The 20492-nt window shown below is 43.6% G+C and overlaps 1 protein-coding gene across 2 annotated transcripts in view; it reads left to right on the top strand.

Moving 5' to 3' along the window:
* The window catches only part of LOC104559025 (vascular endothelial growth factor receptor kdr-like), a 130012-nt gene that overhangs the window by 17494 nt on the left and 92026 nt on the right, over window positions 1-20492 (top strand). For both annotated transcript variants that reach the window (XM_010203820.2, XM_062006738.1), the window contains exon 2: window positions 17840-17936. In XM_010203820.2, coding sequence (XP_010202122.1) covers window positions 17840-17936 — 97 coding nt within the window. The remainder of the gene's footprint in view (window positions 1-17839; window positions 17937-20492) is intronic.

The following is a 20492-nucleotide window of genomic DNA, read 5'->3' as shown; positions in this document are numbered from 1 at the left end:
AGCCCCTCATCTTCTTTACAGTGTGCGCAGAACACGTTACAGTGCTGCAAGGCCTGATGAGTGCAGAGCTCTGTACCGCTGTGAGTACACACCATGTCTCACTCCTTTCCATCCTCTCATCCAAGGGAAGCAATGCCCTCAGAATCAATAGCAACCATTAGTGCCTTTCACTCCATTGCTCTGTGAACTGCTAAGATAAGCACGACCTTTAGTTGGGCAAAATGTGACAAGGAGACATGAACAGAACCCTCAGAGCTGAAGGTTAAAAACATTTCACTCCCAAAGAGTCATTTTGACCATGCAGAGCAGCCACAGAGAGAGACTTATCACATTGCTTCCCTGATTAACCCAGGACAACAATTTTAGGTAATGTAAAAAGAGTGGAGGTCAAATTTACTACGGAGGGCAAAGACCAGTGATTCATTTTTCCTTATTCTTTAGAGTCACTTTTCACCTTGAAGAACAAAAGGGCCTAAAGTCAGAGAACGTTTGTTCTTGAGTCTTGCCAAAGCCTAGGGGTTTTTTGTCCCTTTTTTTTAAAATAAACCATCAGTAAAATCTGGGCCCATTGCCTTGACAAAAGAAAAGAATAGATGTGTGTGTACTTAAGAGACGGGAAAGAGACTGTGCCAGGGCCTAGTCACAGATAAAGGAATTCCGGACATTATTCCTTGTGCTCCTAGGGGTTGTGACATGGGATTTCCTTTCAAAGTGGTAAATAGCCCTCCAGTTGTTGTAGGACAGGGTGGAGTGGTCACTGGTTTCTTTAAAATGGGGACAGATGAAAGCCCATTATGAGAAGAAAGCCAGACTGGATACGCGTGCACAATGAACCGCTGTGAAGGGAGGAGAGGGGGGAAAATTCACCCCCACCCAAAGCACCAGCTCAAAGCTTTGCCTTCAGAAGCTTCTCATGGTTTAGAGGTGCTACCATCTGATCTTTGCTTTGGGGAGAATTGCCCATATCCCAGCAAAATAGATTTAACTCTAAAGATGGAGCCCAAATCTCAGGGCCTGTCAGCACCTTACGTGTTCGTCCTAGATCTGCAGGAGACAGATGGAAGTTGTGGGGAAATGGGTTTATCTTGGGGTGACTCCTGATGTTTCCTTCCTTCTCTTAAAGCCAGACAGCCTCTCATTGCACACAGTGCCTCTCCTGGCCTGGTATGGAAACAGAATAGGTACTGAAGGTGTGATATCATAGGTGTGAGATACAGGAGGAGCCTCATCATGTTTTAGAACCAGAATCAGACAGCTGAGGTCTTTTGTAACTGAAAGCACCTTTCTGTCTTTCACTGAATCCCACATTGGGGTGAGCAGTGCTCTCTTTTAAGAAAACAGAAGAGTTAAAGCTGCAGATTTTATTCAGTTTGCATTTTAAACAGGAAAACATTGAACTTTGTACTTGGATTACTTTTTCTGTTGGCTGTTGCATTAAGGACTCACCAAAGAGCACTGATTTTGCAGTGTCCCTGGAAGCAGGGAGGAACGTGAATCACTTGATGAGGGAGAAAAGAACATCAAGTTTGATTTTGTATTTGGATCTGAATACAAAACAATTTCCTTTCCTTCCTCTTCCAGTGGCTGTCCTGGAGGGTCAGCAAAGACTGCAGATCTTAAACCTCACAGTTAAAGCAGGGCTTAATGAGAAGGGGAAAGAAGATTTGCGTGTTACTATCCTCCAAATCCTCAGGATTCAGGTCTTCAATAATAAATGTTCATTTAAGGAATCATCAGTGGAACAGAGAAATTAGCATATTGCAGAAGTCTGCAAATGGAAGGTTCCTCCCTGAGCCTTCTTATTGCTTCTATTTCACTGCTAGATGTTGGAGTTACAACTCCATAACCTACCATGTAACAACACACCTGCAGATTTATTTTCCCTTTAAAAGCTCCAATGAGATCTCACATCAGGATAGGGAAGTAGGTGATGAAATTGTAAAATTCATCTTGGAAACTTCATGCAAAGTGGGAACGTCTAAGAGGCTGAACTGCTGCTTCCAGGGCAAGAGTTGGTTTTGATCTGCTAAGTGAATAGTGAATAAGATGCCCAGGGAAAGTTAGAGAGATTGAAGTCATAGCTGCCTGCAGTCCCTACTGCAACTCCCTGGCTTAAGAGATTGTGTCAAGAGGGTCTAAGTCCATCCAGGACACATGGGAGATTCTATCCAAGTTCAGAACTGGAGACTTCAAAGGAAAAATGACAAGTATTCCTTCTTTCTCTTTGACTCCTTCCTAACATCCTGCATTTTTTTTCTGAAAACCAGGGAAAAGAGAAAATTCCCTTGTTCATTGCTGCAAGAAAATAACACATCTTCTAAAACAACTGTGTAGCTGGTCTAAGGAACAATAGAGACAGCTAAATGAATCATACAGTGAGAATTACTCATACATACACAATTTCAAACAGTAAACAGGTCATGCTTAGCATTGTTAACTCACAAGCATGCCAATGTACAGTCCACATTGCTGCTCACGTGTATTTGAGGAGATCAGGAGCAAATCAGTTGGTACTCAGCAGTACAACTGGTCTGAATCAGGCCCTGGGATTGCACTCAAACGTTTGCACTACTGCTGTGTGGGTACAGGGCTCTATGGCAGTCACACATCAGGAGAGCACCACTATATTTGTATGAATTGGATCCTTTTTTCTGAACCCCATAACAAACTATTGGACCGTGGTTTTATTATATCCTGGTACAATGACATTAAATCTCTTAAGACAAGCTATATTTTCATGGTCAAAACCCAACCAAACAAAACTCTGAAAAATAAACAAAGAGAACCTTTTTAGATGGGTTTTTAAAAAGCCAAACTTATCTAATACTTGGTTTAGGGACTTGTAATTTTAACATAGCTCAAATAAATTAAAATATCAACATTGATCTGCTTTCCTTCTTCCCAGGGGTGATGTGAGCACATGAGAGTTTCTGTTTCCTCCCAGTGGGAGCTGTCCCTTAATCACAGTGCCACTGCCCAGTGTCATGATCACTTTACCTTGGACTGCAAGGTGGAGTCAGCCTGGGCTCAGAGAACTGTTCCTGCTGCACAGATGTTCATATCAACATAACAGCTCTTGTGAATAAGTTTTGCAGGGCTGGTGCTTGACATACATGCTCTTTTTACTCTCTTTTTTTTCCCCTCCTTCCAAAGCTGCTTACATCCTGTGACCTTGCAGCAAAGCCCAAGTTAAATGCCTCACAATTTTCCTAAATACTATCTTTATTCTTATGGCTCCTGTAAGAACCACTGCTATGCACTTAATGCTGTGCAATTGTTTCTACCCTAAGACCTTTTAGCCAAGGGTTTACAATTTGGCATCTGAGGTCTCAGCCTGAAAATTCATCTTTGTTTTTGTACTCTCACCAAGAGTCTGTTTTAAATTGACATAAACATTTCAATAGTTGAAGAGTGCAACAAAATGGTCAGGCTCTCTTTCCAGCTGGAAAACAAGCATGTTTCTTTGAGTATTGCATGTCGTTGGCTAGACTAGTGGCTGGACTCATCTTGGCTTTGTCACATAGATCCAGGCATCTGTGTAACCTTATGGCACAGCCAGAAAAGAAATGGAAAACACCTTGACTTGACTGTGCAGTATTTGCTGCTTCTATGTACTTGTTTGTCTGCAGTGGGCATTGCTTCCCCCTCTTTCCCCATTATATAGTATGCATAAATAGCACCATATTCAGCAGGAGACACTAGGAACCTGTTGATTTTCTTCAGCATGTGGAGAAATCCCTCAGTAATACAGTTTACATCTGTCAGACGGAAATTCATATGCCGTGCTAAAAATTGTACTGACTAATCAAGGCAAAAAGGAACAGACCTCTGAAAGAAGCAATTAAGGACCCCAGCAAATGCTTGCTCTACCTTGATAAGCTGTTTGCTTATTGTGCAGTGTCTCAGATCTGGATTTCATTACTGGGATTAGTTCTCTGAAACCTTAGTGCAGCAAATCAAGGCTGTATATGTGGATTCAGGATGGGAAGGAACCTTATTAATTGCCTGCAAGCATTTGCATTGTTCTTTCATCTCCCACTTTGGTACTTTTCTCCTCCTGAATCCAAATGATGACATTTTTCTCTCTTAGTAACATGAAGTTTTCACTTTGCTTTCATTCAATGCTCATTTAACTTTCATGATTCTCTTTTCACTTAGTCATTCTCATATAGCTCTGTATTTCTTACCAGGGCTTCTTTTACTCTGCAAGAGGTAGTAAGGAGAGAGCAGCTCCAAAACCAGGAGCTGCTTTCCTCATTTAATTACTTTTAGAGTCAAATTTGTTGATTCTGTTAACTACACAGCATAAGAATTAATTTTATTGTTCAAAAGGCAACTGCATATTTTATCTGTCTATAGGAACTGCAATAAACTCTGAAAAGATGAGATCTTTAGGAAAAGAAAACTTGTGTGTGCTTGTTTCTGCTTGCTTCGATCAACAGCAAACCCCAGAACCATTTAGGGGTTTGGTAACAAAACAGCTTTTCATTAGAAATGAAAAATGTGGTGCAGAAAGTGTCTGGGTTGGACGCAGTTTTCCAGGAAAGGTTCTCCAGCTAGGATGGGGTTTATGGTCACAACCCACTGATGCCATGACCTTGTCATTGAGATGTGTGCGTAGGATGCTGCAGACACCACGTTCCTTGGTGGAATTGAGCCTCTGAATCTGTGTCTCCCGCTACTGGGGGCTGCCCTAAATATCTGGCTATTTTTAGATGAGTCTTTTGCTGTTGCTGCTTTTCATAATAAGAACAACCTTTGAAGGATTTGTGTTTTATGCCTCTGCACAACAGGAATTGAAATAAATAAATACATCTTAAATATTTAGACACAAAGAGAGGAGAATTTCCTGCCCGGCTTTTGCTAAGCACTGGAGGTGGCTTTAATGCAAACCAGCTCTGCTCTTGGGTACCTGGCAATGTTTTCTGTTCTGGGTAGTGATTGTAGTAAAGCACCTTTAAAATCAGGATCCCACAAAGTGAAGCTGCTGTTTCCAAGGTCGCTGTGCAATCATCTCCCCTTTGTCATAGTTTTTTCAGATGATCAACTGATCTACTCTAACCAACCTGTTAGAGAAGGACTTGCTCCTGCTAAGGGGCTGCAGCAGCATGGCAGCAAGGCGAAGGAGTCCTTTAAGTGTCTGACTCCCCACAAAGCCCCTCAAAGTGATCCCAAAAGTCAGGATCTGGCACCTAAGAAGCAAGTTTAGCTCTGGGAATCACATCTGGTGTTATCACCCACCTGCTGGACTCGCAGAAGGCTGCTCCCAGACACCAGCAACTGCTTTTCCTCTGGACCTTCACAGGTCGAGTGAGCAAATCAGGAAACCTGCAGGGGACAGAAGAAGGGACTTTTGTCAACAGGCAGCCATGCTATGAAGTCTTGATAAATATGTGCAGTGCTAATTCAAAGCAGATTCCTGCGTTGCCACAAGCAGAATTCCTCCAAACCCTGCCATCAAAAACATTATGTCACAGCTGTGGAGAAGCCTAACAAACAGGGGAGAAGCTGGGGTCACATCAGGGTAACAGTGCAGTGGAGGCTGCAAGGAAGTGATTGAAGCCCTGTTCCATGGCCTGGTGGAGTTTGTCATTAAGAAGGATTTCACAAATGATTTGCAGCCAGTTCCCTGGGTCTGATTGGTACTTTCCAGCTTAATGCAAACCAGTGAGGAAACCAGCTTCCAGATCTAGTTAGGCCAAACTAGCCAGGGAGGTTGCAAGCAAGAGATAACATAACATCTCCTGGGGCTGCAGAAATGTAACTGAAACTGGCATTGGTTTGTAAGGAGATCTTTAGGTTCTCTCTCCCCATCTCAGCAAACAGCTTTTATCTTGTCTCCCAAAATAGCAACCTCCCATCCTTCAAAACAAACTAAAAAAAAAGAGGAAAACCTCTTGAGACAGGCACAGAGACAAAGCCGACAGAAGTGGAACACTGAGCTGATCGAAAACAGATTCCAGCATCAAGTCCAAAGTTGGTTTCAGCCCATTTCTTCTTAATGGGTAGAGTTAAGAAACTGAGAAAACAAAGTAATTACCCACCAAGCAGATTTTACTGACACTAAGCATTTACACACACAGGATCCCTGTGATTTGATCAAATCTGTCTCTGTTTAGTGTGGCGTGTCACTTGATTCCAGGGGGCTCTGGCTCATTTGCTTCTGGATTTATAGCTCAAGGAAAAATGATAAAACAATGTTAACTGGGGTGGGCTTTTGTTCTTCTTCACTCTGCCCATCCACCTTCCCTGTTCTGATTTCAAGTCTTTCCCTCTCGTGGCCTTCCCTTGGCCTGCTCCTTCTGCAGGTCAGTGATTCATCACACAGGAGGACACAGATGTTCTTTACAAAGAGAAAGAACATACCAACTTGCTTGTTTCCATGCAATCTGATACTTTTTCCTAGAAAAGGGGACTGAGTGATGGGGAGGAGGAACTCAGGACTATGCAAAAGGCATGAGAATACATATTGCCCAGTTTCCACTGGGGTTTGTGTGATGCTACCTGCACAACCCTCCAGCACCCCCAAGGAGCAGGGCCAACTGCCAGACTCACACTGGCGAGGCTCCAGGGAGGAAATTTTGGGGCATGTGGCCTGAGAAGAGAGGCAGTCTGTCCTCAGCAGCATTTGGTGGTCAGTGGGCAGCCACCTTGCTTTGATGGCAATACTGGGAATTGGCTATGGAGCGTGGTCAGAGGTTGTTTCACAAGCCACCTTCTTACCATTCAGTGGAATCTCATCCAAATTCCTTTGTCAGCTCTTGCATTCCTTAGAAAACAGCCACAGTTCCCTTTTGAGGTCTAGTTTATGGACACTTTTGAGTCAAATCTGCAAACATTCACGTTGCCTTTGAATCTCAGCAGTGCTGAGGTAGCACCAAAGTTTGAAAAGGGAAGAGATCTGTGCCCCAGGTCATAGAATCATAGAACTGTTATGGTTGGAAAAGACCTTTAAGATCATCAAGTCCAACCACTAACCTAACACTGCCAAGCCCATCACTAAACCAAGCCATATCCTGGTAGGTCATCTCAGCAGAGCAGCATGGCCTTAACACTGCCTAAATATGGCAGCTGAAGCTCTTAGAGAATACTTCATGCAGGTCACCAGCAAATGTCTTCTGAAGGACATCTCCTAGTGCTTTATCTTGTCTAATTTTAAATATTCCTAAAGATAGGGCTAGCATCATTGCTTCCTTTGAGAGATGAATTACACAGGCTGATACAACTCAACCTTGGGAAGATTTGCTTTTCTCTCCCTTTACTCTTCCTAGTTGCAACAGAAAAAGCAGATAAATAGCTGCCCTTGGTATAGGATCTCCCATGGCTCCAACTCTCCTGTTAAGCAGTAAATACACTCTGATTTACAAAAATGTTGTTATTGTAGCATCTAAAGGCCTTGTTACAGTGTGCTATGCAAGAGAGTAGTAGCAAATCTATCAAAAGGGCTCTTAGTCTTCAGGTTAAACAATGTGGCAAATGACCAGATCAGCAGCAAAAGGCATGTGATTTTAAACCATACTGATATTTTGCTTGAGATATGGAAAACTGGCAGAACTCTCGTATGATATGGAGGCAAACTGTCTATATAAGGATCTTTGACACCTGAGATGTCTGAGTCAAGCTGCAAAACTGAGATGTGATTGTGTGTATTTAGTATCTTAACTGTTCCCTTCCTTAGATTTGGGCAACTGATCCTTGACTAAACCTCAAAGAACACAGAGAAAGGAATAGTCTAAAAGAATAACTTGTGACATGCAAGTAAACTCATGCTTTCTTAAAACCCACCATCTCTGTGGTACTGAAATATTTTTGTCTTCAGTGGAGCTGAGCCACCAGCTTAGATGTAGGGACAAGTTTCCTTATACTTTGGCTTGTGAGATAGCAAGTTTCCTTGCTGGACTCTATGCACTGAAGACTCACACTAGTGTGTTTAGGAATGTGTCCATCTCATCTAGACAGTTTTCACCAAATGAAACCAAAGAAGGGCTGTGTCAGTCTCCTTCTTAAGCCTCATCCGGCCCCACCAACTCAATCACTGCAAACAAACCATTTCCTTGTACAAAGATTTCCGAAGGGAAGACGGGACCCAGAGCAGATCCACGTGGCACATCCTGAGAACTCCCACCACTTGGGCTTAAAACAGCTTTTTTTTCTTCCCCAGCTCTTATAAAGGTCATTCTGTAGTGTGAGGGAGCACTGGAAGGGGCTGGCCAGATGGGCTGTGGAGTCTACTTCTCTGGAGACATTCAAACCAACCTGGATGAGTTCCTGTGTGCCCTACTCTAGGTGGCCCTGCTCTGGCAGGGGGTTGGACTGGATGAGCTTTCGAGGTCCCTTCCAACCCTTGAGATTCTGGGATTCTGTGACTCTGTGATGTGGTGTAGCTAGTTTGGGAGTTGTCCCAGAAGTCTCATGCACAAGCAGCTGATGAACCAAGAAGGCAGAGTTGGAAGTCACTGATTTAATCTGCAGTTGGTAGAGGAATGTGAGTGAGCATCCTCCTCTCATTTGCTACATCCAGGCAGAGGCTGAATGCTGGCAGAGACCATACCATGCTTTCAAAAGAACACGCTCTCTGCTAAATCAGAGTTTCAGCGATTTCATAACTTCCCTCTCTTCTTCTCTGGCCATTTTGATGTCTCTCTAGGGTATCCCTCTTACACTGACCTCCATGGGCAGATGGGATAGATGATGAGCTTGATGCACACATGAGTTATTGCATCACCTCCTAAACACTGAACTAAAGGCAACAGAAGAATAAACCCCACTGCATCCTCCCTGTCTCCTGCCTTGTAATCAGATTGATACAGGAAGAATCACTATAGTACAGGAATCATTACACACATTCCCAGTCTGCCAAGAGGTGTGCAATAATGGTGTGACTAGCAAGTAAAATAAACATTTTAATTACCCCATCTTATCCTCACAGAAAACAACAAGACTGGATTTGTTTTCTTTAATCTGATGGCTATTTTCACTTCAGCAGAAAGAGATGAGAAAGGTACAGAAAAACTGTACAGAAAAGAAGACCTATTGAAAATTTTCCTACTGCTTCTCTAACTTAAACAATACAGTCCATTCTCTCTAACAAAAATCCAGCCTGAGAGCTTCACTCTCATCCTGAGGATACACAGCCTCCTTATTCCAGGTTAAAAGTCCAGTGTAAATGTTCAAACTGGGTAGGAACAAGAGAGGAATCACTATTTGCATCAATAGACATTTACTACTTGTTTTTTTTCATGAGAGGTCCTGGCTCATATCAAGACAGATCTCTGATTCTTTCTGTGCACATGAGCAGGTTAGGGAATAGCTCTTGGAATAGAGTCAGCACAACAATTGCTTTCATTATTTGCAGCTGTATAAAACAAATATGTTTGAAAGAAATTGAGGGGGGTGCCAAATCCACTGCCATTGATGTGTGAGTGAACACAGCATTTAGTGCTGCGCTGCGACACACGAGGTCTGTGAATTACTGCTGCTGACTTTTCAGCCTTATATGTCACCTTTGAAAAATGAGCTAATCTGCTGATAGCTACTCAAAATAATAAAGTAATTTAGTTAAAAGTGTTTTAAAACATTCCTTTCTTCTCATCTGAAACTTTCTAAGGAACTACTCACTGCACACAAATGACCCTGCATAGAGCAATTCTGATGAGATTAAAGGGAATTTAATGTAGGGTTTTGGCAAGCTGGAATCATAACTTGATCCATGGTTTACTGTCTGCAGCTCTGAGGAACTGTTGGGCTGACAGGTAATAAAAACATCCAGCTATCTGTCCATCAAGATGCAAATATGCTTCCAGGAGTTCACCTTGGTGACAACTCTGAGTTGGCACCAGGACACAGGGAAGCCTGGAAAGGACTCAGTGGAAGCAGATCTAGATGGCCTTCTACCTTCCCATTTTCCTACAAAGTGCTCTGGAGAATGGGGAGAAATCTTGGCTGACAAGTGCTGAATTCTATCAAAAGATTGAGTAGCAGGAAGCCCTCATCTGTTGAGTTCTCTAGGAGAAGGTGAAGGGCACACAGAACACGTGCCATGGTGGACTGCAGTGAGACTGGAGGGTGAACCCTGGGGCCAAAGCTTTGTCAGGCTCTTGCAGAGGCTGCTCCCCATAGTGCTTCATCCTAGAGACCAACACAGGCCCTCCTTCCTCCTCTCACTCACAGCCTTGTCTGAAGAATGTGCCCTCTCCTCAGGATGGTCAAGTCAAAGAAGAATGAAAGCTATGTCTGGAGCGTCTATGAAGTAATCCTGTCTGGGAATCATTAGAACATCTGCATCCCTAAAGCTTTTCTCAGGAGAACAAGTTGGGGGAGAGGCAAAGACAGTTTCATGCCTCGCATTTTTTGATTCTTTTTTCCCCTAAAGTCTTTAGCACAGAGCCTGGTCTCTTATTTTGTGTGTCTCATTCCCACTGGATCTGCCTATTTGCTAATCATGGAGGTGTGCCAGGTCTTCTCTTTCCCAGAGGAATTGCCATAATTTGGATCAAGAAATAACAACATTCCCAGCCTCTTTTTTTTTTTCCCCATAAACATGAAATTATTGCATTTCCTAAATACTTTCAACTATGCTTGAGTGCATGGTAGATGACTGCAGATGTTGCCACCTCCTTTCCCAGATTTCATGTTTATTTTATGGCTGTAGATCTAAGTTCTCAGCTTGTCATCCAGTTACAAAGAAAGGACATGTCCACTCACTACATAACTCAGCATAAGCACAAGCTGGTGATATCTCTATCATTCTTTGGGACTCTACACTCAGTGTGAGAGGGAAAACAATGGCTCTGATTAATGAGCTGCTGCCAGCAAAGACCAAACAATTTTGACCTAGAGTTGCTTTCTGTGACCTCTTTCCATAAATCTGCAACTGATACCATGATCCATATCATGGGCAGCCAAGAAAGCTCAGGGAGTTGCCTTTAAGCAGGTGTAGTTGAACTCCAAAGGTTATGTTTTGGTTACAGAAAAAAAGGCAAAAGTTCCTCTTAATTGACACAAGGGTTTTTAAGCATCAGCACACAAAGCAATAAGGTGGCCTTGCTGAAGAGTTTCTGCTGATTACAAAAGGAAACCAGAGTGACCCTGTGCCACTTCATCAGGAAATGCTGATGCATCTATGGGTGAGGAAAAGCCTTGCAGGAACAAACCCCGAGAGCAGGGCCAATGTCTTATCTTATCTTTAAACACTTGCTCTACTTAGCAGTTGTTTTTACTATGCTGTTGTTGATGTCTCCTCCTCTAACTGAATTTCTTGTTGTCACTTGGAACATTTACACCCCAACTACTGTCTCTGGCTGAGCTACACAAAACTTCTATTTGTGGCAGGCAGAGAAGAAGAATGGGTGTGAACTGCTCCCCTTTCTCATGAGTCAGCTAAACAAATACTAGCTTCTCTGGATTGGGAAATCAACAGAAAACATGAAGCCTGTTCCTTTGCCAGCAGATATTCTTGGGTTAACACTAGGATTTGAGTATCCTGAAAGAATCTCAGCCATCTCTCCTGATGAGTTTGTGATGGTTAACTTAATTTTGGATTAAATTCTGCAGCTTCTGTAGGAATGGAAGCTGTGTCTCTGGCCTACAGGTTGCTAGTTCTGCACCCACACACAGCATTTCTGTTGCAGGACCACTCTGGGGGACTCCTAGTCATTTCTAGGTGGGCAGCAACAGGAAGATAGGCTTCTTGTAACCATTCTTTAAAAGCTGATAAACCATTTTCCTTAAAAATAGTTCTGCTTGGATGGCAGCAGTGTAGTAGGCAAGAGAGACAATTTTGGCAAAAGACAGTGATGGGTATTCAAGGACCCCTGGGACCCACTGTATGTGAGCTCTTTGCTCTTTGCTTTTCTCGCCATCACAATGTGTTGGGCTTGTAAGAGTCAGCAGAGAGGAGCAGGCTCCTGGCTGCTTTAACACCCTAGAAGTGGTTTCCAGGTGAGTCCTGAGCTCTGCTCATGCCCATCACTGAGCCTGGGGGTTGAGGGGCAGTTACAGCACTCAGCACTCCCAGGGGTGGGTTTTCCAGTGGCAGGAAAGAAGGTGAGCTGATCAATGGCCAAGTGACAGTGCCGTCCTGCTCCCTCCCTGGGCAGTGGCACAGAGCATGAGCTGTTCTTTCCTCATGGATCTGCAGCCCATTTCCCATGTACTTTCCAGGAACAGGTTTTTCACAGAGATTATTTTTTTCCCATTACAGTTGAGCCTGTTTCTTGGGGCCATTAATCATCTGCTTTCTTTGTGTCTCACCCTCTTTGCTGGGAAAGTCAATGCAAGCAAGAATATTTTGTTTAGAAACTTTAGCATTTTGAATAGGGAGCATAAGACAGTTCATTGCTGTCAATGCCTGAGTCTAGCAGATTCAGAAACTGGATGTCCTTCTCCCACTCATTCTCACAACCAAAACTGGGGGGTATATGGGTCTTTTTAGTTATTTGCTACTATCTTTTTAACCCCTTAAAATAATAGAGAATTACTTGATGCCAAGAGAAAGCTGATTCCAGGAGCTGAAGACTTAATAAACACACTAAGTACTGCAAATATGATAATGCTGGCACTGCTGTTGTGTCTTCTCTTTTCACAAAGGGTAACCTTGAAATAAATCCTAAAATGATTAGAGGCCATTGGTTTAAACACACACAGCTTTTCAATGAACCTTTGAGCTTTCTAATTCCAGTGAAAACAGGATTTCCTTGGGGGTATAGTCTTGAAAATACCCTTTCCAACAGGTACCTGTTCATTCTTCAGATGTGCTCATCCTGTGTGCTTGTGCTGAGGTACCCTGGCACCTCACAGGAAAGCACATTGTCTCTCCTTCATGTCATTTACTACTACAGACACAAAGTCATCTGGAGAGGCTGAGCTTCACCAGTTTTTCCCTGGCAGGCAGCGTAGGTAACAGCTCTTCATCTGAACAACCCATATTATTGCTGATCACCTTATTCCTGGTGACCAGGGCCACACACACTGTTTGTACAGCTCCCCTTGATTCCCCAGGCTCTGGCTCAGAAACACTGGAAGGTAAGCATGGCTTCCAAGAGCATCCCCAATCTATTGCCAGTAATAACAAAATGGTTTTAGATGTTGTGTATATGCCTCTCCCTTTCCCCCACTAAAACCAGCTGTAAAACTGAAGTCCAGTCCTTTCTAATGGGACCTGATGTGTCCTAGGGCTCAGATCTATGCACAAGAGTGACTTTACACACATGAATAGTCTCTGGAGTTCAACCATGTGCAAAAAGCTATTTGTGTGCCCAAGCTTTTGTGGAATCCAGGCTTTAGTCTAACCTGCTTCATTTAGCTGTCAACACAGTAGTCCCTGGTTTGCCTAGCAATTATTTCTTTGTCATCTGATGCAGAGGTTAGGTGCTCTTTGATACTGTTCTTTCAGCTCTCCCCTCCTGTGTGCACTGCAGTGCCCAAAAGGGATGTGTGGATCTCTTCATCAGCTATCACACTGACGTTAGCTGTCACTATGGACGGTACACGGAGACATTAGGTCTCACAAGCATTTGTGGGTGCACTTTTGGGGATAGCTCCCAGGTAGTGACAGTGCCTAGAGGAGGCTCAAATGAAGGCTGTTACATTAAAAACCAGAGATTAAAAATAGTTTTTATCCATGCTCGCTGATGGGCCCAGCAAGAACCATCAGGCATTCACTCAGCATGGGAGGGATCTGCCTCAGCCAAGCGAGGTGGAGTCAGAAATCATCTGACACAAAGGTGAGGGAGGTCACACATCAGTTTTCTATATACTTGCCTTCCTTGGATAATTTCTCAGTCAACCTGCCACATTTCACTCCCAAGGATTCATGTGATAGTGCTGTGTTTGGGGTTTTCACCACCAAGAGCAGAATGTTAGAGTTAAGAATCAACTCTCAGATTTAGCAATGGTGCAATGAGGCTCTGTCTCATTGAGAAGGTCTGTCCTGACTCGGGGCTCTTTCTAGGGGTTATCTTTAGCCTGGTGATATTACCCTCAAGTCTTGCTATAGTCAACTTGCATTGGCAACAAGTAACTGAGGGCAGAAACCTAACATCAAATGCAACATATCGCTTCCTAGGAGGCATCTGTCTTTCTCCTTTGGCTTATGGAGAGGATATTTATCTAAGAGCTATTTGTAGCTCTGCAGAGAGTCACGGGCTCTCTGCTAGTTTTGCAGCATTGTCACTCTAGCATCTTACCTCAAACTATGCCAGAGGATGTAGGGAAGGCTGCCTCACCCCAAACAGGCAGTAGTGGCAGCTTCACAAAGAAAGTGTCAGGTACAGCCATGGTACCCTGGGCCTTTAGACCTCCTCCTGCAGAGCAGCGCCTGCCGAGCTGTTTGTTCCTCTGCAGAGCTTTGCCATGGTGATTACACAGCTGGCACGAGCACTTGTTTTTAATTTTATGACCCTTGTAGCCTTAGAGCAGGACCAAAATTATTTAGCAGAGAAGAATGTTGTTTTAGGCCTGGACATTGCAATTTGAGCTGTGCAATCAGAGCACATTAGCTTCAGCAGGACTTGCTGCAGCGACACGGGCCTCGCAGCCCGCCCTGAGCAGGTTGTAGGAGTTGGTTTTATAGGGTATCTCAGAGTCCTACCTCAGAGAGATGTTCTTCAAGTCTGAGAATTTTTGTATGAAGTGCAGGGTAGCTGTGAAAAACCTTTTTTTTTTTGAGAAGTGTGAGGCATTTATTGATTCAAGCTCATAAAATTGAAATGAAATACATTAAAATGGTGAACAGTCATATTCAGACTATGCAGAAGGAAAAGCCATCATTGGGCTAATTTTGCCCTTCCCAGAACCAGATCACACATGCCTGTGCTTCACAATTGCAATCAACAGTTTACCAGCAAGTGCACACAATGTCCTGGGAGCCTCAGTCTTTGTACAAACTAAACAGTATTTCCCTCTCTCCCAGTTCCCCCGGCACCACTGACTGGTGTGAATGAGAATCCAAAGCTAAACCTGTTAGGCTGCAGGATCCTGGGAAGTGATGCTGTGCCCTGCCAAGCACCACACAGCCTCCTGCCTGCTTCTCTCTGCAGGAAGCTGCTTGCAGCACCTTAACACCTTCTTCAAGCCATGAGTCTCCTCAAATACTTAAAACCAATATGAAAGTGGAGTGGATCTCTTTCTCTCATCCAACATGCCCCGTGGGGCTCTCTCCAGCTTTGCCTCCAAAAAAATGAAGTCCAGCTGTAGCAGGACCATGGGAGATCAAAAATGTTGTGAGGCATCATCCTGCTAGTGTTGGTATTCAGGCATCCTGATGCAGCACAGCCTCACCTTTTCCCCCATTACCTTCAGTTGTGCTCTCAAACATTCTTTTTTTCCCCTAGTCCACTCTCTTTTGGCTCTGATGTGTCAGAAGGGGCACACATTGTGTTTATATAAACCCTCTGTCACCTGGCAGCAGCTCTCAAATGTGTGTGTGGCAGAGGAATTTCTCCTCCTGTCCTCCTTGGGGTAGAAAAGCACTGAAATTACACTTTGCTTATTCTTTTCCTCAGCTCCCGAAGCCAAAATAAACGTTGGGAAAGAAGTAGCTCAGAAGTATAAACAGAATAATTGAAAAATACTTTTCTTTCTGTTAGCAAAACCAGTCTCAAATATTATAAAAGCCCAAGGACTGTGTTGCTCTCCAAGAGCAGCTCAGGTCTAATGCCAGCTGCTTGGCACTGCACTCCAGACCCCTTTGACAGTGTCACACTTGCTCATGAGAGGTAAAACTCAGGCCTGTTCAAAAAGCCAGCTTGAGACATCAGCTAAGCCCCTCTAAGCCCTAAGAACAACTGAAGGCACAAGAGGAAAGAAATAAAGGATTATTTCAAACCCCAGGATTTTCTAAGTCGAAGCAACACCTGGCTGAAGTCACAGCACAAACAGCCCAGAGCAGACCACGGTTATAGCTGTGTCCTGGGAGAGCTTCACAGGACCCAAACAACCCTCAGCTACCAAATTAAATGACACTTGACAAACACATTCAAAGCTCTTGGCCATGTTTTTGGATTGTGTTTACAAAGCTCATGGTCTTAAGAGACTGAAATACCTCCACATCATGAAATAACACATGGCAAAGCTCAGCCCATGCTCAATGTGAACTGGTTGTTTCTAGAAACTGGACTCAGAGCCTGTTCCTGCAGAGTTTAGGGCTTTTTCTGTTGATTCTTTTTTTAAATGTGATGCTGCACCCTGCATGGGTTCATCTTGAATGTGTTTAGGAATAATGGTACTTCTTAAAAGAAACAGAGGAGCTGCAGGCCTGGAACCCACTGGCTATTTGCCTTCCACAGCATTACATGTAATAGTGGTTTTTAGGTAGGGCCATGATAACATCACACAGATGCATTGGAAGGAGATTGTGTTGACCAGAATCCAACTTCTTGTTCTGCTAAGGACTTTGGAGATAAAGCAAAACTGGGACAGGGACAATGTTTCTGGTACTGAAGCACTGGTTTAAAGCCTCAGCTAGAGGTCTATAGGAAGAGTCAGTATACCTTCCAAGGATGTGCAGCAACGTGCTATCTGGGCAGGATCCCCTTTGGGAAGGATTCTCTAGTGCTGTGAGATTAGCTGGTCTCCACTGAGTTACTGATGGGAATTTGAATGGCTCATGGAAGAAGCCAGACTCTCCAAAGTGGGAGTGATTCACTCTCCACACAGAGAATATGCCAGGCTAAGAGCCTGGCAGACTGAAATCCAGCAAGAGAGATGAGAGGTGGAAGGTGGGAGGAAAGAAAATCACTGTTTCATACAGTTGAAAAGTTAAATCCTAGTGTTTCTCTTTTTGTAGATATGTTATCTTCAGTATTCTGCTGAGAATAATGCCTCTGTTATAAGCCCAGCTAAAGATTTCTGTCTTATCAAGTTCAAGGCAAAGAAGAAGATAGAGATTTGAAGAGCAGGAGAGGAAAGAAAACATACAGCTTTAACATCAGAGCTTTGGAAATTGAGATACTTATCTAAATCTGTTTTCTCCTTTCCTTGATTATGTTACTTTGAATTTGGACAAGGAAACCAGCCTGGCCAACTTCACTTCTGTTTCTGAAAACTCTATTGTCATAGATGTAGAGAGATATGTGTCTCACTGAGGAGAGTTTCACATTCAGAAGACATTTCCTGAGCCAAGAGATGATGATGAGAGAGACCTTTATCACTACTATAGTTAAAGACCATTGTCATCAGAGATCTGACTAACTTTGTCTCACTAGCACTGCTATGGTGTCCCAGACACTGTTGCAAACTTGCCTTGGAGCGTTACACCAGCATCCACACACAATGTCCACAAAGCAAGCAGCTCTCTGCTTAGTTCAAATGCAGTATTCCAGAATGGTGCTTTGGAAAACAGCAGCCTTTTGATTTGCTCCTAACATAGCAGATGCTTCACAGCTGTGATTCAAAGAGTTGCTCCCCTGAATGATTGTTTTCTCTTCTCCCATTGGTTAAATATCACATGAGCTCAAACATCAGATCCTTTCCCAAAGACCCAATTCCTTCCATTTTCTATATGTGTGCAGAATCCTTCTGGAACAAATCTATTCTCTTAAATCTGCAATAATTCAGTAATAACACTGGATGAAAACAACAGGAACCACTGTTAGCAGAAATGCAGGTGCTCAGTGTTAGAAAAGAAAGAGATGAATAAAGGAAACTAAAAACAAACTAAGGGAATCTCACCACTACAGTCCACGCTCAACTGAATTGCATCAGTATAAATGCAAGCACTGTGTGGGCCCCCAAATTAGGAACTATTTACAAAACAAAAAGCTTGCCTCAAGTGTATTGTGCCTGCTCTAACCATACTGAATAGTCTGCCTAATGATGGTTTCTGCTTTATTTGGGTCAGGTCTTGCTGAGGAAGAATTTTTTGAGAAACCAACTCTAAGCATTACAAAAGACCACATTGTCATCTTACCAGGAGACACCCTGAAGATAAAATGCAGGTAAGGACTGCTGGATTTCCTTGGTTGTATTGATTACCTTGGCACAGTAAAGCTTCTGGGTAGGACAGAACACAGGCTGCTGCACAGCCAGCTGGGAACCGGCTCTCTGCCCTCACGTGTGATTCTGTGCAGAGGGCTGTAATAGTGCAGGGAGGAAAGCCCTGGGTCAGCATTCAGCTTGGCCAGATTCTTTATATTGTAAAGAAGCCCAGGCAAAATCCTGAGTCAGCACACAGGAAAGCTTCTGGGAGGGGGATGTACCAAGCTTAAGGACATGGCTGGAAAATCTTCATCTGAAAATAGGTTCAGATTCGTCTCCTCTGCAGCTAAAAGCCCTCTTTTGCTCCCTGTCCATAAATGAATGACAAATAGGATCACCAGAGCATATCATTAGCTCTTCACATACATATATGAGCTTAAACTTCCTAACCTCAAATGCCATCTAGCCTATGAGATGACAGTTAAATAAACAGCAGGGAGCATGTGTACATTCAGAGACCTGAGCTGTTGCAGCAGACCACCTTGTTTAAATCAAAGATAACCAGAACTCTTAAAAAAGCAGACTGCTACTATTGTAAATTATGGCAGCTCTTCATTTCTTGGCACAATGTTTAAAAACTAGCCATGTGAGAAACAAGCAAAATGTTGGCAATGACATGTGTTTACATGTGGAAACAGGGGATGTGGCTTCAGAGCACTTGCTGTGTCAAACATACATTAGCTTGCTTGGTCCCACAAAAGGCCTCCAACTGAGATGTTCATAGGTGTTGCTTTGAGTGTGATTTATACACCAAGCTACTGTGAGACATTGATTTTCTTTTCTTCTGAGCATTGTAGGAGAGAAGACTTAAGGTAATCCAGACTGTCACAGCTTCTCTCTCTCTCACACACATACATTGTTTTTACATCTTCTTGCAAAGTCTCCTTGACTGTAGCTACTACATGGTTGGTTTCTTGCAACAGAAAATACTGGAAACAGTAAGAAAAAGCAGTGGGAAGGTGAATCTAAGCTGTAGTTTATGCTGACACATATGTCCCTTCTGACTTTTGTCCTAGTCTAATTCATTGTTACAGGGAAAGAGTAACTGATTCATACTGTGTCCATTTGTGATGTCTTCTGAAGCAGAAGACAGGGTTTTTCCAAATACCTCCAGCTAGTTGTGTTGCTTATGAGGTCAAACCAACCTTACAGTGGTATTTTTAGCTTGGAAAGCAGCAAGCATGATGGCAATAAAGTTTAAACAGTCTTTTAAAATCTAGATGTGGTGCTTCATAAACCACGTTACATGGACATGAGCTTGTTGTAATGCTCCAGGACAATGACATCAATATTTTTCAGCACTTCTCCATCCACTGCCTTTTTACTCTGTAGGAACATCCTAGTTTTCTTATATTAATAAATAGAGAAATTATTAGCACTTCAGTCCCAATTTGCTTTATGGATGCAAAGCAATAAATCCACGTGACAGGCCTGAGAAAGAGAGAAGTATGCAAGCATGCTGCCCTGCTCACATGGGAACAGAGGTCCCCAGCACTTCAGTTCCTTGACTCAGGTCACACAGGCTGAGGATGGAAGCTAGAAGTATGATTTCTGCACTTTGAATGTGAGTTTCCCTGTATTCCTTTGTGGATGTCTGTCATCCTGCCTCCTCTGACACACCAGCATCTTCAGGCTCACAGATTAGCTCCAGGCTGGCCTGAAGTCCTTTAGGGGGCATTAGGACTGTGTGGAACACAGCACAAGACAGCAGATCAAGCATGTAGCTGCTGCAGACTGTGGGAACTCTGTGGGAACATCCCTTCTCCCTAAAACTCCATTCATTTGAGGTTCTTGGCCAAGATTTCCTCATTTTTGGCAACCTGGCCAAATCTACTGCTGTGACTTCCCTCTGCCAGGTGTGCGAAAATCCCAAAGTGATAGCCAAACTCTTCATCTTCCACAAGAATAAAAGATACAGGAGGAAAAAGTGGGTCCATATAAAGAAGGGCAGGCATGTGAAATCCCTGATCTGCTGTGCAGAGCCACCATTGCACATTTCCAGCCCTGATGGACTCCAGACTGGGTGATGGGAGAGGGGCAGGGACACGATGATGCTGGGAGTTGAGTGTCTGGATGTAAAGTGCCATTGTTCCATATTCCAGGCAAGGAGTCCCATTTCTTAACAGAGCTGGTCACTACATCATTGATGACGTTAGTAAGGGAGGGAGAGAGCACAGGGAAGGGACCTCCACGTCAAAAAATAATCCAGCTCTCTGAAGGACAGGAAGCTGATACAACAGATGAGGTGGGGTTGGCCAAATCAACAGTGCATCCAAAACTGAGGGTGAGGCTGTTCACCAGAGAGGATATTCACACTTTTCCCAGTGCTCTCATTCAGCTTATGTCCTGGGAATAACCTCAAGAGTTCAGCCCCATGTCCACATCATCTTCAGGAAGGCGACAAAAGGACGGGCAGACACGGGGGCCAAAAGGATGTTTGTTTAAGTGTCATTGAATTTGCTGGCAAACTCCTTCCCTTGTTGCACCTACAGCACCACTCCAAAGCCACTGGCACA

Source organism: Colius striatus, chromosome 13, assembly GCF_028858725.1.
Source record: "Colius striatus isolate bColStr4 chromosome 13, bColStr4.1.hap1, whole genome shotgun sequence".
NCBI classification, from domain to species: Eukaryota; Metazoa; Chordata; class Aves; order Coliiformes; family Coliidae; genus Colius; species Colius striatus.
Note: the sequence above shows the minus strand (reverse complement) of the source record. Positions and strands in the feature narration are given on the sequence as shown.